This window comes from Copadichromis virginalis, linkage group LG23 (genome assembly GCF_057382275.1).
Source record: "Copadichromis virginalis isolate Kocher_CV1m ecotype Utaka linkage group LG23, C_Virginalis_male_GT1.1, whole genome shotgun sequence".
In the NCBI taxonomy this organism is placed as follows: domain Eukaryota; kingdom Metazoa; phylum Chordata; class Actinopteri; order Cichliformes; family Cichlidae; genus Copadichromis; species Copadichromis virginalis.
The window spans coordinates 34,420,442-34,437,894 of NC_140639.1; the positions used below are offsets into that span (position 1 = coordinate 34,420,442).

The 17,453-nt window shown below is 38.9% G+C and overlaps 1 protein-coding gene across 1 annotated transcript; it reads left to right on the forward strand.

The window, feature by feature from the left end:
- Positions 1-940: 940 nt before the first annotated feature.
- LOC146681458 (scavenger receptor cysteine-rich type 1 protein M130-like) lies at positions 941-11,163 on the forward strand. The gene is made up of 16 exons (XM_085448774.1): positions 941-998; positions 1,301-1,480; positions 1,580-1,734; positions 1,923-2,067; positions 2,315-2,623; positions 5,094-5,399; positions 5,685-5,981; positions 6,402-6,710; positions 7,308-7,604; positions 7,895-8,167; positions 8,559-8,725; positions 9,154-9,262; positions 9,469-9,657; positions 10,092-10,187; positions 10,744-10,893; positions 10,979-11,163. The coding sequence occupies exons 1-16, from the start codon at positions 941-943 to the stop codon at positions 11,161-11,163; spliced, it is 3,225 nt and encodes a 1,074-aa protein (XP_085304900.1).
- Positions 11,164-17,453: the final 6,290 nt, after the last annotated feature.

Here is a 17,453-nt window from a genome sequence, read left to right on the forward strand (position 1 = left end):
AAGCTTGACAATGCTCCTTTGCTGTATTAAACCACTTAACCTTGACGTATAAATCATTCAAACATAACCAATGCACCTAACTCAAAGAATGAACGACTGTCGGATCAACATATAACAGAAAGGTTGGTACCTTTAGACAGGATGTTAGTAGCAGCATGTGGCAAAAACATGTGTTCTGTTCCCATTTCTTTATCTGCATGTAAAATAAAGTAGGAAAATGACACAGGGGAAAAAATTTTTATTTTTGCAGCAACAAAGAGATTCTGATGATGATGATGCAGGCCTAAAAATGATTTACTGTGTTCCCAAGAAATAGGAAAAAATGCAGCACAGCGCAAATATCAGTGACAAATTGTAATTAGTATGTACAGACGAGATCAAGAGGGAACAGCAGTGAGTGTCCAAAGCCATTTATAAAAATAGTGGATGCTCTGTCGTAGCTTGGGGCTGCATTTCAGCTTGTGGTGTTGCAGAATTGTCACAAATAACGGAATTATGAATGCAGGAAATGACTGCTTGGAACAGTGCTGGGTCAGGCATCCTATCAGCAGTTGAACTGGAGTTAAATCAGTCTGTTAGCATTTCTTTTAAAATTATTAATTTAAAAAAACAGCTATTGAATCAGCTATTAAAGGTTGAATTTAAAGTTTATCAGTAAATTAAATTTCACATTCTCATAAAATCAGTAGTGTGATTTACTGTTGATATGTTTACACATTTTCTCAGTGTTACAGCATCAGAGTGAGTTTAAGTTTAACATAAAAAGGTGCTGTATAAGAAATTAGAGCACTTGTGTTTTCTTTCAATCTAAGTTAACATTTGTGAGTCTAACTTTGGCGCATATTCTGCTCATTTCCTTTTTTGTGGGTGAAGCCACGGGAATATAAGGTTGAACATATCATTTGTCTGCCTCACTCTCAAGTCATAAGCTGTGGTGATGATGTGGTTCCTGCTCCCCCTTCTCCGCCTCACTCACATTGAGCTGGTGATCTCACAAGGCAAGTTAATTTAGTTTCTTTAACTTTGAATAGTAGTAATATTATTAATTAATAGCATTATTTTAAATTAAAAATCTTTAAAATATCTTTGAAATCTTTAAAATGTTTAAAGTGAAATCTCCCTGTGTGTGTGTGTGTGTGTGTGCGTGCGTGCGTGTGTGTGTGTGTGTGTGTGTGTGTGCGTGCGTGCGTGTGTGTGTGTGTGTGTGTGTGTGTGTGTGTGTTCAGGTGAGTTACAGCAGTGATAAAAACTGTTAAATATTAAATATGGTGGTGAATTCAGAAAGTGTTTTTATGAACAGGTCATACGAGACTGCAGCTCAAAGGAAACCAGTCAAATGTGTGTTCTGGGCAGCTGGAGAAAGAAGAAAATAACAACTGGGTACCTGTTCAACAGGACAACTTTGATTTTGATGTGTGCCAGCAAATGCACTGCGGTAACTCTCTCAGCCCAAACAAAAACCTTAATGTGACATGCACAGGTAATTCAACACATCTATATTCCAACACAAACAACTTCCAAGCAAACACTTCACACTGTGAAACTGCTCTCTCTCTCTCTCTCTCTCTCTCTCTCTCAGATAAAGTTAAAGTAGTTCTGAAGCACTCTGGCAAAGACAGCAAGTGCTATGGTACAGTTAATATTGAAGTGAATGATTCAGTTAATCCTGTGTGTGCCTCCTCCTGGACTAAAACTGAAGCTGAATTGGTCTGCAAGGAGCTTGGATGTGGGGAAGTGAGTTTTCAAGTTTAGTCACCATAAGTTACCTGTTGTTCTGATACATGGATACTGAGCGTTCATGTATCAGAAACTGTCCATACAGCAGTGCTACTGGATTTATTGTGATAAGTGTACTAACGTGCACCATTAATACTGGATGATTATCAATGAAATAACATAAACTCATAAATGCTCTGTTCTAGCTGATTTATACTGAAGAACATCAGAATTCAGGAGGGATAATGGACCATGTGAGCTGCAAAGGCAGTGAGTCCTCACTGTGGCACTGTCAGTCTCAGCATGGCAAGAACATCCAGTGTTCAAACCAACCTTATGTGGTGTGTTCAGGTGAGATACAGCAGTGGAAATGTACAGAGTGGCTGCTGATGGCCTTTGTCTGCTTTTATAATGGGATTTTAAATCCTGCAATAAATTCTATGTCGAGAGAGAAAATGAGTTACTTCATTCAGTGAAATTGTGACATTGTTAAATTCTGATTATATTTTTCCCAAAATGTGTTCAGTAAGAGTTTAATTTAATGTATTTATTCTTTTTGTGTTTCGTGGCTGATAAATCTCTTATTGTCGTGGTACAGACAGTGTGGAGGTGAAACTGGCAGATGGTCCTGGAAGATGTGCTGGAAGATTGGAGATAAAGCATGAGGGCCAGTGGAAGAAAGTTCTTGCAAAAGAATGGACAGACGCTCAATTAGCAGCTGTCTGCAAACAACTGCAATGTGGGGAAAAAGGCAAAACTGAAAAGTTCAGTCAGGGTTCTGGTAGCTTCCTGTCAATAACGTGTCCGAGAAATAAGAAGATATCAAAGATATCTGAGTGTTTAACAGAAAACTCAAACAACCAATTTTCGGATCGGGAAGCGGAAGCAGCTGGAATCACCTGTGAGGGTGAGTGTCACGTGCCCTTTGACCTTGTTGCTGTGTATAACTGTTATAAGTAATTACACATGTGTCACAAATGATAGTGCTTTCCCAAAGTAAACATACTGAAATATAATAAAATGCTAGAACCAGGAAAAAGACATTTTCATTCATCGATGTCAGTCAGAAGAAAAAAGTGTTTTTTCCCTCTGCTTAGTTACATGCTTCTATTTATTAAATCATCAAGTCTAAGGTCTAAATACACTTACCTGTGAAAATCCAACTAGAAACCCAGATAAACAATTTGTCTTTTTGCAGTGTTGGTCCACGGTATAATTGGCCATTTTTGACTACTTTTGATGTTTCCTCTACATTTCACCTTAAAAACTATTTACTTTGCCTTGTTTGGTATCATTGTTTTCAGCACAGCCTCACGTGTCTGAATTTACAGTTATGTTTTCATTTTGACATGCTGTATTAACACAATTGATCTAAAATCAGACAAAAAAACATAAAATCAGAGTAGAAAAAGTTATATTTTTTACTGTAACAACCACAAACATGTTTAATGAATCATATTTCATAACTTTAAATGCAAATATAAATTGTCAATTTTAAAATTCTATGCACAAGTTTTGCAAACAACAAAGTTATTTGCATCCATTTACCTTGACTTTTTAAATAACAATTTCAAACTATTTACATAACAATCAGCTGTTCTGCCTTCAATAAGATGCCACACAAATTATTTGTGCCACTCCAAATATTTCTGTCCACTATAAAGGAGAACATCACAGCCTGATACCTGCAGGTCTGACAGCAGCAGGTGTATCACTCCTGTTTCTACCTGGAGACAGCAGTCGCCTCATTGTTCTGACACACAACACAAAACTATCCACAACACTACACACTAACTACACAAGACAACACATTAACTACACACTCCAAACACACTAAATGTCACAAATCTCTCTCTCTCGCCGTCACTCCTAAAACCTCTGTTTTTGTTTTTTTGTTTTTGTTTTTGCTCATAAGCAGAGAGTGCTTGCTAACGCTGTCCTTAGACAGTAAACGTGACAAAACTATTCAGGAAAAAACGCCACGTATATATTGTTTATCATGACTCTGGTTTTACGTGGCCTATCAACACAATTTAAAAACTGGTATATATCACCTTGTTGCTTTGTCTTTAAGTGGTCATGTGATTGGCTTACCACGACTACTTTATTCTTCCTCAGTCAAACAGCAGCACTCATGTGATTGTTTTGCCCCCTTAGCTCCAGGTGTTGTGCTAGACAGCGATCGTGATTACCGTCCGCGGGAGCGCGCGCAGCTGCTTAAAGCTGTAGCGTCCAGATTACTTACAGCTACTTCCATGCAACTGATATAAGATGCGGTAAGCTGAAGACAGCTTCAACCGTCTGTTTGTTGAAAAATAGTAACGGACCGCGTTTTCTTCTTAGTAACTGTAACGGCGTTGTAACGATTGGAATAGTAATTAGTTAGATTACTCGTTACTGAAAAAAGTAACGCCGTTAGTAACGCCGTTACTTGTAACGCCTTTATTCCCATCACTGGTCTTTTGTGAAAAAGTCATTAGGCTTTTTTGGGTGCCAAATGTCTTTGTCAGTAGATTAGCAGACTAATTACAGACAAAACAATGTTTTCCCAATAGTGGAGTGTTTACCAGCCACTCACACCTTGGCCAATAGAATAGAATAGAATAGTCTTTTATTGTCATTGTAAATTTACCACAAAATTGTGGGGGCTCCTCGTCAAGTGTGCAGAAATAAAATATAAATAGTAAGACAACAGGAATAAATAACAAGCATTCTTCATTGCTTTTAATGTCTTTAAATTTCCTTCACCTTAATTCTAAAAAATCTGAGGTTGTCAGTTGTTACAGTAAAACCGAATCATCATTTAAGAGCCTTCGTATCATTTTTGGTACTGATTTGAAATTTGAATCTCACATCTCAACGCTCACCCAGTCTATTTCTCTCATTTAATTAGGAAACATCACAAATTTCAGACCCTTACTGACACTTAGCTTTGTGGAACTTTTATTGCACGCTTTAATTTTCTGTTGTCTTGAGTACTGTGACTCACTTGTCACATGCACCTCTCGGTCCTCTTTAGCTCGTGTTTAGCTGGTCCAGAATGCAGCACCTACACTGCAAACAAAAACTAGCTGGTGCTCATACATATATATAATGCTTTTCTACTCCTTTAGAGCACCCAGAGTGTGTTTTGCTGAAAGTAGTAGAGAATCATTATTCTGCTCAGCTATCAGCAAACACATTCAGCATTTTAAAGTCAAAGCGCTTTTTACTACAAGCCCAATTAACCCAGTCACAAGCACACATTCATGCAGTGCTTTAATCCTGTGTCTAAGGGCTTTGTCTAACATTCACACATGAACGAATGACCTTTCAACAGGTAGACGACCTGCACAGCCACTTACTGTATATCATGTTTCTCTCTTTGTGTCCATCAGGTCACAAGGTGGTGTTTTTAAGTGGAACCTGTTCTGGTCATGTGGGGATAGAGCATGGCAGAGAAATCTACTGGCTCTCTGGGTCTAAAGAGACATGGAACCAAGAGTCTGCAGACACAGTGTGTCAGCAGATGCATTGTGGGAACGCTGCAAACTTTTCTTTCAATTCTAGGGCTGATATGATTAATAAAGTTTGGAAAAACTCTTTTAGCTGCTCATCCAGAGAAAACTCTCTTTTTGAGTGTAACCAAACTACACCTCTGCCTCCTGACCACCATAATTCTACTGCCTATGTGAAATGTTCAGGTAATGTGAAATATGAATGAGTTAAAGTATAAAACTAAGACTGACGTCAATATGGAATTGATTTATTGTGTCACTAGTTGTAATGTGATCCACTCAGAAGAGACAATTTATTTATAACAGACTTTACCTTTTAATGTCCATAGATGTACATTCACCTCCTTGTTTTCTCTCAATCAAATTTCTACTATTTTCTATTTTTTCTGAAACCTAGCTTGGTCTAAGAAGTTGTGAAATATCTGCTGATACTAGTTTCCTCTTAAATTTAACTTTTTCATGTCACAACAGGAAATATTAAGATGAGGTTGATGAACAGCTGCTGGGGAAAAGTCAGGATTCGTGTAGAAGAGAAGGAAGGAGATATGTGTGGAGACACCTGGACAGAAGACAAGTCTGTGAAGCTGTGTGAAAAGCTGAACTGTGGGACGCCCATAAAAGCCCACAACAGTCCCAAAGATGGTGATATCCTCTTTAAGAGTTTACACCCGACAAATCAGACTACTGACCTGACACAGAGCATCTTTGTCAAAAACCAGGACAATGATAAGTCCTGTAAACAAAAACCAGCCTATGTTGTTTGCTCAGGTAATTGTTTTTTTAAAAGTAATTTTATATTACAAAAATATAATAAATGTCATAACTTGCTTTTTAAAAAGTTTCATTTTCAACTGATTTGGACCCTTTGGAAAAAAGTGCCAGTTTTATTGGTTTGTTGATTCTTCAGTAACTAAGTTACAGGATAACAGAATGTAAAAAACAAACAAAAAGACATAAGTCTGTTTTTAAATGTTCCTTCAAATGTTTTAAAAATATCTTTTTAAATACTGTTTTTATAATTAAGCTCATTTGTGTTAAAGAAGCAAATATAAATCTTTCTGAAGCTATCAGACTGAAATTCTTTACACTAAGATGATGATAGTTCTTGTTGCTTAAAATTCTAATTAAAAATAAAATAAGACTATTATAAATATATGGTATTATTATTTTTGTTTTGTTTTCTTGCAGGTAGGGTCAAGCCCAGATTTAGCATTCCCAGTTACAAATGCTTTGGAAACGTAGAGGTGGAGTATGAGGGGAAGTGGATCCCTGTGTGCGAGGATGCTCTCAAAGACACTAACAATGGAAACACCATCTGTCAGGAGCTTAAATGTGGTGATGCTGTGGAGACTCTTCCCTACTTTGGACCTGCACCAGCAGAGAAATTAGCCATTTCAAACCTAAACTGCATTGCAAATGCTAACAGTCCATTATCTGCATGCAGCAGTATTACTGCTTCTACAGCTGCCTGCAAACACAGTGGCCTCCGATGCTCTGGTGTGTATAATGATCTTTGTGTCAGCAGTTTCTGAATTATTCTTTGCTCCTTCAGCCTAATTTTAAAATAAAGGCTTTGAAACTGAATTGAAATTGAAACAAACTGAGACTAGTTTGTATTTCAGAAAAATGTTGAGATAAAAATAATGCTGCTTTCAAACTTTGACATGCTCGCCTTCAAAGGTTACTTTTAGTGCAATAAAGGTTAGAATGTTAACATCCTCACCTCCATTAATGATATTTGTTCTACTCAGTTTTACTCTTTTCTTTTCTGCTTGTTGTCCATGTCACCAGTATGGCTCTGCCACACAGTCTGACTCACTTAATGTCTGGAATCAGCTGGAAACAGCTGGCCTGTGCAGTCTGATGGTTATAGAAATATCGCTGCCATCAGTTGTCATCTCTTTGTTATCACTCTATAAAATCATTTTATTTACACAGCAGTCAGAAGGGTAGCTAAACTTCAAAAGTGTAAAACTTTAAGTTGATGCAGGATCATAATGTCATTTCTGTGTGCAGAGTGTGTTATTTATATCATTCAGATCCTGTTGGTTACATCATGTTTTGTGAACTTTTTATTTCTCTTGTCTGTCTCAGAATGGAGGACGATGGTACCTGACAAAAAGGCCTGTAGTGGAACAGTGTTGGTTCACTGGAGACAGGGACTCAGTGCTGTTTCCAGAGAAAACTTCAATGAAACTGAGAAGGAAAAGCTTTGCCAGGATATGGACTGTGGTGGATACCAATCAACAAATAAAATCCACCCCCAAACAATTGAAATAGATTCTTTTTGGAACAAAAGCTTCAGCTGTGGTGAAAATCCAGGAAGCATTTGGGAATGTGAAAATAAATCCACACCCTCAAGGAAGGAGCCTGTCTTTATTGAATGCAAAAGTAAGATTTATATCAGCAGGACTGATCTTAAATGATCACAGACTTTTTACATTTGCACTGGAAACACTGAAGAGTGAAACAAGACACTCGGAGTGTGAAGGAGAATTATTCCAGATACACTGGATAAAGTAACAAACCAAAGCTAAAAGTGTTAAATGAACTATTTGATTATGGACTTGTGCTTCATATTTTGACTTTGCAGTGCAGAGAAGATTAACTGATCATTTCTACCTCAGTGCTTTATGTCTTTATCAATACTTGACTGCAGTGTTTATTGCTTTCCTTCCCAGAGGAGCCCAGTGTCAGCATTTCACAGGGCTGCCGTGGGGAAGTGAGGATAGATGGCGTTCCAGTGTGTGCTAGTAACTGGGATCTATCCTACGCACACAAAGTTTGCCAAGAAAACCTTTGTGGCAATGCTGTCTTTATTGAATCCAAAGCTTCATCAAAGGGTTCAGGTAACATTTACCATGTCAGCTGTGAAAAGTACCATTCCATCATTGGCCAGTGCAGGAGGACTAAAGGAAAGTGTGACACAAATGTGGTGTTCATTACTTGTAGTGGTAAGTGTGAGTCCATACACCTCTCTTTCCATAAACTCATCCCTATATACAGTACATACATGTATGTCCTCTCTTAATTATGGTAGTATTTTAATTCATTATCTTGGGGTAATTGTTACAGGTTTTTGTTTTTTGCAAAAGGAAACATGACAACGACATTCTCAAATTGCTTATGCCACTGTTAAGGAACTTATTCCAGTTTCTGTAACAATGACCATTTGGCTTGTTCATTAGAAAAGTCATCTCAGAAATTTAAAAAATGTACAAATTATTTTTGTTCATTTTTTAAACACATTATGAACGCAAGCAGATCATCTCTAACATCATATTTGCCAGACAGAAGTGGATGAGCTTGTTTCCTTCTTTAAACACAGTTTCTTTGCTTTTACAGAAAGTGTAAAGTTCCGCACCGCTGAAAAACATGGAGGTGTCCTTTATGTCATTTATCGAGATAAGTGGGAAAGAGTATGTCCATTTAATCGTTCCGCAGTGTTAGAGAGAAAGCTCTGTGAAGAGATTAAGAAAGAAAACCATAGCATCTCTACGGAAGACAAACAGGTAAATCTTTACATTCTGTTTCTTGAAACCGGTCACTAATCTTTCTCGTATGCTACAAACCAATATCATGGACAGTTTCCTGGCTCTGTGTCTCAGTTTATTTAAATCTAATAATGAAGAATGGAATGTGATTTTTATATTATTTAGGTTTATGAAATGGAAAGAAATGTATGGGAGGTTTAGCTGACTAAATACAAAATGCTCCAAGATTTTTAAGTTAAAAACTTACTGGACACTTTGCTGACACAAAGTTGCAGAAACGTAAAAGAAATGGACTGTCCTACCTTTGGTTTGGACTTCTAGTGACTTCTTTTGCTGTGTGTTGCTTTGATGCTTCAGTCAGGCCTGCTTTTTACTGCCAGAGATATTTTAGTGTTTTTTGTTCTGGCTGTATCACTAAATGTGAAAAAGTTTAAATTTGATTCAAGATAAACTTAGAAACAACACTGGAGTTCACTGATGTTACCATGGACATCAAGCGCTCTGTCAAACAACGTTCCTGTGAAAAAGTTTCTCCAGCTACAATCATTTGTCCCGGTAAGAGAATTCATGAATCCTTTCTTAATATCTTCTATTGGTTTCAGAAATATTCCTTCACATGTTTTGCAGAGAAGAGACTTTTTTTAAAATCTGTAACTCTGAGCTTACTTACCTTGAGGTGGTGCAGATAAACATGATGAACCAACTACAGCTCTCACTGTGACTGGATCCAGAAACACCTAAGTGGCTTTGCTTTATTTCAGGCTATGTGAAACCAACTCCCACGCCAACATCACCCTCACCACCCCCACCACCCTCACCAACCTCACCACCTCCTTCTACATCCATAGCACCTATTATCGTGGGTGTGGGATTTCTTCTTGTTGTAATAATTTTGATTTCTGTATTTATACGATTTTGTGTCAAGAGAGCCAGGAAGTCCAAAGTTTCATGTGAGTATATTTATTACATGGCTTGTTTCTCTTTTAACAAATTACCTTAGAACGTATCAAAAACTAAACTGAACATGAGATCCATCCTCATCATCCAAGTTTAAAGAAAAAGGCGTTGGAGGCTTTTTGCCACAAGAGGGCAGTCTTTCAGCATACTGACTGAATTCTGACTTCAGACAGCATTTTAAATAACACAGTCACTGTTGCTGACTGAACAAGCAGCACATTAGCAAAGTCGAAGATTGCTTACTTGATTGAAAATGTACATACAAAACGTGTAGAATTACCCAAACCTGTGCGTGTGTTGCGATTTTCCTTGTCTTGTGTTGTACCCTGGTACACTGGTACATCACTGGTTCAATAGCACAGTGCATTGGTTAGACAGCTGTAGTTATGTACTCTATCAGTAAATGTGTAATACATTAATCTTTCAGCAAAAATGCTGCCTGGGAAAGAACTGGAGTTTGAAAGTGGGGAATATGAGGATGTCATAGACAAAGAAAATGAGATGGAAGACCTCAGTCATGGTAGTGTGTCATTTATTCATTCATTTGTTTATTGATTGATTGATTATTTTGTTCATTCATTCAGTTTTTTCATATTCGTGTTATTAATCCTAATCAAAGTCTAGATTTTAGTGTCATTTAAACATAACTAAAACTCATTATTTGTATTGTGGTAATGATGTGGTAATTTAAGAAGCAGTAATACCTAAAACACTGTTATACTTTACACTGATAATATTAATCATTATTACATATTAATACACCAATTGAAGTTATGTCTACTTAATTGCACTATATCATCAACTTGAGAGGTTCTGTCTATAGAAATGAAAACCTTACCTGAATTAAATTTGGCTTTACTTTTTGATGTTGTCTTCTTGCCTTGAGCTACTGCTTCTCCCTGATGTCCACTTAAAGGTGCACAATTTCCCTTTCAGCGTGGGCCTAAACAGAGATATAAAACAGATTTCAAATTACTGCACTAGTCAAGGTTCCGTTTTCATTAAAAATATGCACATATCTGAGATGTGGGCGTTTTGGGGGAAACTTTTTTTGTGTTCTCATGTTATTTTTCATTCAGGAGTCAGATCAGAGGCGGAAATGATCTCAGAGAAAGATGGGCAAAGTGTTTCCTCTTTACCTTATGAGGATATTGAAGCAGATGAGGCTCGACCCCTGACCTTCTCAGGCACGACTGCTCCTGCTGCCCGAGACATCAACGTTCATGAAGGTGTCCATAATGAAAGTACTAGCACTATCACAGTGTTTTGACTAATCAATGTTTAACATTTGCAATCTGATTTTCTTTGTGACAGATGGGGTGACTTACGAAGAGGAAGATTCACAGGAAAGTTATGACGACATTGGTATGATTACTGAAACTGCACAGACTACACCAGAGGTTCACAACAGCTCCCAAACAATTGATGACTTAAACACAGCAGCCCCAGGATTGGTGGAGAGAGATGAGGACTACCTAGAGCCAGATGTGGATGGGTGAGCCAAATATGGCTTTAGCACCTACTTAAAAAATCAGATCATGTAAAATGTGCCTTCCTTAAATGATATTATTTTAAATGGCTAAAAGAAAATTCAATTTGACCCAAAACCTCAGTGTAAAAAGTAGCAAAATCTGTCTTTTGATAAAGTTTGGCAAAAAACTTGAAATGTATAATATATAAAAAGAATGTTAAGTACTAGTATTCTATCTTTCTATTTTTTTGTTTGTTTGTAAACCTATAATTGAATGTAAGGTTTTTATAAACATCCTTACAGTGTTTCATATGTAACATTTATTATAATTAAATCTTTTATAATTATTACATTTTTAGGTTTGAACCTTTAAGTACTTCTAGTGATGCCTCAGAGACTCAGGAATTTGGGAAATGGTTTAGATGTTGAGTATCAAACTGTATGTTATGTATGCTATATATAGTTTGATACACAGCACAATAAGCCGTTTTATCCATAAGATGTCGGTTTTAGAGTCTCTGAAGTTCTAAAACTGAAAATAAAATGTCCCATTCTTTTAGGTTGTTCACTTGTTTGTTTCTTTCTTTCTTTCTTTCTTTCTTTCTTTCTTTCTTTCTTTTTTAAAATCAATGCTTCGATTCAGAGTGTTTTGAATAAAAATTCATTATCACACAATTTAATGTTCTATGTAATAACTTAATAATTTCTCCTGGTGATCAAAGCTAGAGTCATTGCTTGCTACCAATGTTAACATGAATAAGGTCATTGCTAAGGCACTGACAGACCAGCTAGCGCAGCTATTAGAAGACCACTGAGAAGAGAGACAGCGATACAAGCAAGGGGACTAATTTGTAAGCAGTGCCCCTCATATCTCGTGTAAACATCACATCTAGCATCCCTGTCAGAGGCCTTGTTGAGGGATCATGGTGTAGCTGAAGCTGAAATAGATACAGCCTTCTCCAGACCTTCTCCAGAAAGTGATGCATATCTGTCTAATATGAAGAAATATGATAATATGATAAACCTTTACTGCAGTCTATAAAGAGTCTATAAAGTCTATAAAGGGTTTAGAGTAGTTATAAAACAGCTACCCGATCACCTGCAGAGGAATGGTTTATTCAGCCAGATTTAAAAGTCATCACAGTACAGAAAAAGCATCAGTGAAGGTCACAAATTATCAGATAGTTGACTATTATCTGTGCTTGTTCTAGTTGGCCTCAGTACTGTTGATCATAATATTTCATTACAGAGATTAGATCATGCTGTAGGTATTAAAAGTAGTGAACTGCAGTGGTTTGAATGATACCCATCTAATAGACTTTAATGTGTTCATTTCAATGGGGGAGTCTTCTTCATGCATAGTGGTTAATTATGAAGTTCCAAAAGTTTCTATGCTAGGACCCATTCTGGTTACATTATACATACTTCCCCAAGGCAGTTTTATTAGAGGGCATAGCATAAATTTTTATTGCTATGCAGATTGTCACTCCACCCTTTGGAGAAAGCTCATTTCCACCACTTGTATCCACAATCTTGTTCTTTCAGTCACTACCCAAAGCTTGTGACCATAGGTGACGGTAGGTACGTAGACTGACCGGTATATTGAAAGATTCGCTTTACGCTCAGCTCTCTCTTCACCACGATGGACCTGTGTGCTGTCAGCATCACTGAAGCCGCAGCACGAATCTGTCTGACCATCTCCTGCTTGCTTCTCCCCTCATCTGTGAACAAGACCCTGAGATCCTCCACTTGGGGCCGTAACTCTTCCCTTACCCGGCGTGGGCACTCCACCCTTTTCTGGTTGGGGACCATGGCCTCAGATTTGGAGGTGCTGATTCTCATTCCTACTGCTTCACACTCAGCTGCGATGGTGAGTGTGAAGTGGTCTGCCAATTCAGAGGTACCCCCCCCCCGATCTCCAGGAAACATTGTAGAGGCATGTCAACCAAGACAGCCATACACATCCAGAGTCTTCAGGAATTTAGGGCAAACTTCGTCCGGATGATCTGATATCCTCGTATCGGTGTTGTTCCCACATCATCATAATAAATGTTGTTCCAGATTCAACATTGCAAGTGACCAGTCACATTGTTGTGACGTCCCCCTTTTGTGCCTTTGAAAAATACCGCCTTAAAAAAATCTAATTCACTTGCGAGAAGAGAAACCGCTTCTGTCCGCAGATCCAGGAACTTGAATTCTTTGCATTTCAGGATACTTTTCTTTAATAAACAGTAAGCATTATACATCCTTACAGAGGCGGTTTCTCTTCTCGCAAGTGAAGTAGATTTGTTTTTTTTCGAGGTCGCGGATGATGTCAGGAGAAGGTGATTGGTCACTTGCAATGTTGAACCTGGAACAACATTATTTATGATGACGAGGAAACAACACCAACACGAGGATATCAGATCGTCCAACTTCGTCCACCTAAGTGGCCCTGCCACCAAGGAGTTGTTTAGCTGCCTCAGTAACCTCCCTCCCAGAGATTGATGAGTTTCCTCCTCATCCCCAAACTCTGCTTTCTCTATGGAAAACGTGAGTGGGATTAAGAAGGTCCTCAAAGTATTCCTTCCTCAGTTGAGGTCAGCAGTGCTCCCTTCGTACTATACATAGTGCAGGTATAGCACCACTTTCCCCTCCTGAGTCACCTGATAGTTTGCCAGAATCTCTTCGAGGCAGTCCAAAAGTCTTTTCTATGGCCTTTCTGAACTCCTCCCAAATTGAGCCACTGCCAGAGCTCGTGCCAGGTCTGTCCAGCATCCTCCCCTACCTGATTACTCAACACTAGATGGTGATCAGTTGACAGCTCAGCACCTCTCTTCAATCGAGTGTCCAGAACATATGGCTGCAGATCTTGATGATATAATTACAAAATAGATCATCCACCTGCAGCCTAGAGTATCCTGTTGCCATGTATACATATGGACACCCTTATGTCGAACATGCTGTTCATTTTGGAAAAACTGTGGTTTGCATAGAAGTCAAGTAACAGAACACCATTCAGGTTCAGATCTGGAAGGCCATTCTTCCCAATCATGATTCCCATGATGCACTTAGCATTTCTCTTTCTCTCACCTCTTTTCACCCACAATACGTTTATACTCTAAACCTAATTATCAGTTATTGTTAACCTCTGGGTCTCTTCCACAGCATGTTTTTTGTCCTGTCACCCCCAACCAAGAGGACTGCCCCTCCCTGACCAGGGCTGGACTGGGACAAAAAATCATTCCAGGCATTTTGACTAGAGACCGGCCCACCAGGTATTATAGGAAAAACCATAAAGCCTTTGAATGAAAACAAACGTTGTTGTGACAGTGATGTACACTGTCTTGTTGGTACATATGTATCAATCTAATAAAATTAAACCTACACCATCCTCCCTATTCTGGTATTCTAAACAGTACTTAGCCGAAACCCAAAGACTGCTTGGTTGAGTTAACTTCCTGAACTATCTACAACATATGGTGGAAACCTGAAATTAAGACAGAGAAGACTAGAGGTGAGACATGATCATTACTGAATATTAAAAATAATAAATGACAGATTTAGTGATATTTTCATAAACTATTTATTTACCACATCAATAAACAGCATGGCAGGGCAAAATAGTTTTTCTAACATGGCAACCTTTTAAAAGTGAAAGGAGACAGAAAGACAGGTGAGAAAGAATAAAACTTAACTGACTTTTTGATGGCATTTTACACAAAGTACTAATACAGTATCTAGAAAATGTGGGAAAATACTGGCATCATGTACAGTACTTTCTTCTGAAGAAATTATGTTGGGACCCTGAAAAAAACTTACTATGTACAATAATGGATTTCTATAAATTTGACATCAGATGAAAACTTTGGTTGTAAGATTCGGATAATTATTTGTTAAAAGCTAGAAATTTTAAATGAGAATAAGAAAGAAAAGTATTTCTTTGTGCCCCCTTTCCCTGTTAATGCTCTACCTGGCCCCCTGGCAAAACTTTGCTAGACCCGCCCCTGCACAGTTACCAGCTGTCAGCTACATAGAAAAGGATCCTGGTGTAAGTTGTCTCTCAGAAACAGTTCATAGCTTTCCTTCAACCCATTCATGTCACCTAAAAGGTAAATCTGTTTCTCCATCACCTGTTCAGCTCTGATGATTCAGTAAGAACATCTCCTGGTTTCATCTTCATGTTTCCCTCTCACCAGATAACCAAACAAACATCAGCTGATACTAGAAAGTAATATTAAATAAATTCTAACAACAGCTTATTAAGTTTATTAAAGGCGCTGCTGCTGTTTAACGTGACCTCTGCTAGTTTCCTCTTTCTAGCGCAAAGCGGGAGATAAACAAGCAAGAGAGACGGGACTTGTGGCAGAAACGCCAATCAGCCGATCATTGATCAGTTTCATGATTGAAGTAGCAGCAGGAGAGGGAGGTTTGAGAATGAGAGAAGAAGAGGCAGCTGACAGCGTAAAAGACAGAATAACTCCAGCTTTTTGTCTTTTTTTTTATTGTAGCTGAAGTACGGGACTAATCCCGTTTATTTTCAGCTCAATACGAAACGCATAATATTAACTCTGAATACCAGAGGATTCCGTTTTTTGCTGGACGGTAGGCAACTCTACTAACTAACCATATGAATAAAATAAAGTTCACCAGTAACATCATAGCACCCACCCAACTGTATAGAAACTCCGTCATGCTAGAGTACACAGTACGAGTTATTGTAACTGACTGTAAAAAGTCAGCACAACGAAAATAAACTCCACCTAAACTTGGTTTATATCTGACCCAGATAGACTGCAGGTCATAACTTCTTACCTGAAGCTCATTTCACCTGACAGTCGGACCTGCGGCCGCCTTGGGTCTCTCCACCTCCGCCTCCCCTTTCCCCCATCCACCTGCTGGCCTCCACCACTTGCTAAGTTTACTGAATCTGTGAAAGCTCCACCATAGCCACTACCAAACAATTGAGTTATTTTTACACGTCTGCCAGCATCTATCCAATCCGCCACCTTTCACTGTTTACACGGTTACGGAAAAAAAGACAACAACAAAACATTGGTCCATTTAAAACGAAAAATTACCATGCCCGATGGCCAGTCCAGCTATGTCGCTGACCCTGGTTCTGCCAGAGGTTTCTTTCTGTTAAAAAAGAATTTTTCCTTCCCACCGTAACCAAAGTGCTTGCTTTTAGGGGATCGTTTGATTGTTGGGGTTTTCTCTGTGTAATTGTTGGGTCCTTATCTTTCAATATTAATGTGAAATATGCTGAGCGACATTCAAACGATGGACTGATGTCTTCTTCATGTCACGGGGCCAAGTGGCCTGTACTGAACAGGACTCAGGTGCAGAAACCCAGAGCAGAGACAGCAGATGATGTAACAATTTATTAGGCTAAAGTGCAAAAAAGAAAACGTAGCAAAGACAAAAAAAACAATAAGACGTGGAGTTTGACGAGGTGTGGCCCGGGGAACGTGGCTAGGGCGAGGGAATGAGGCCTGAGATGCGGAGTGGAGCTGAGCAGGGAACAGTCACACTGAAGAGAGAAGATAGAGGAGTTAGCGAGGTAGTGGAGGCAGCTCTGAAGTGGCCAGTTGTAAGAGTAGCAATTCTTACTTGCAGTAGGGGACAGGGAGTGTTGAGAGGGGGGGTGATGAGAATCCAGGGGAGGCTGAGTGGCGTGGAAAGGCTGGCCTGAGATCCGGGGCTTCAGATGGAGTGTGATGGCAGGTAGTGATGGGACGTTCTGTATCGAGGCTTCGGAGCGTGTGTCGAGTAATGGAGGGGGCGTTTCCGCGAAGCGCGTATCGAGGCTTGCTTCATTTATGGGAGGAGCTGAAAATGATGACGTCCGAAGCCTCGCTGCCCGGCTGTACCACGTGACTGGTTCATGAAGTGGTTCGAACTTTGCCGCGAGATATGACAGCGATATAAACCCCTCAGACTACATTCAAAAATGTGGGTGTTTGATGGAGAGTTGCGGTTAGTGAGAGTTTGGAGACCGTTTGGAGGTTTATGAGAGTGAGGAGAGAAAGTCAGGAGAGAATGGAGCCAGCTAAGAAGAGGAGGATGTCCTCCCCTGTGTGGGAACATTTTGATCTTATTCCTCCCAACAAGGTAAATTTCTACAGAAGATGTATTTCCATGATACTGATGGTGCAATACAATTTATGTTGAGCTGTCTTGACTTTTGTACAAGGTGAAGTGTTTGCTATGTGCCAGGGAGCTGGGATATAACAACAACACCTCATCCATGCTTAGGCACTACAGAGCTTTGCATGAGAATAAGGGGGACACCGATTGTGGAGCAAGACCAGGTGAGCCATCAAATGCAATGATAAT

Excerpts from the sequence above, each read along its gene's own strand:
- LOC146681458 (XM_085448774.1), top strand. The coding sequence starts at position 941 with ATGTGGTTCCTGCTCCCCCTTCTCCGCCTCACTCACATTGAGCTGGTG. Across the intron at positions 8,168-8,558 it reads GGTGTTCATTACTTGTAGTG|AAAGTGTAAAGTTCCGCACC; the intron begins GTAAGTGTGAGT and ends TTGCTTTTACAG. Across the intron at positions 10,188-10,743 it reads GGAAGACCTCAGTCATGGTA|GAGTCAGATCAGAGGCGGAA; the intron begins GTGTGTCATTTA and ends TTTTTCATTCAG.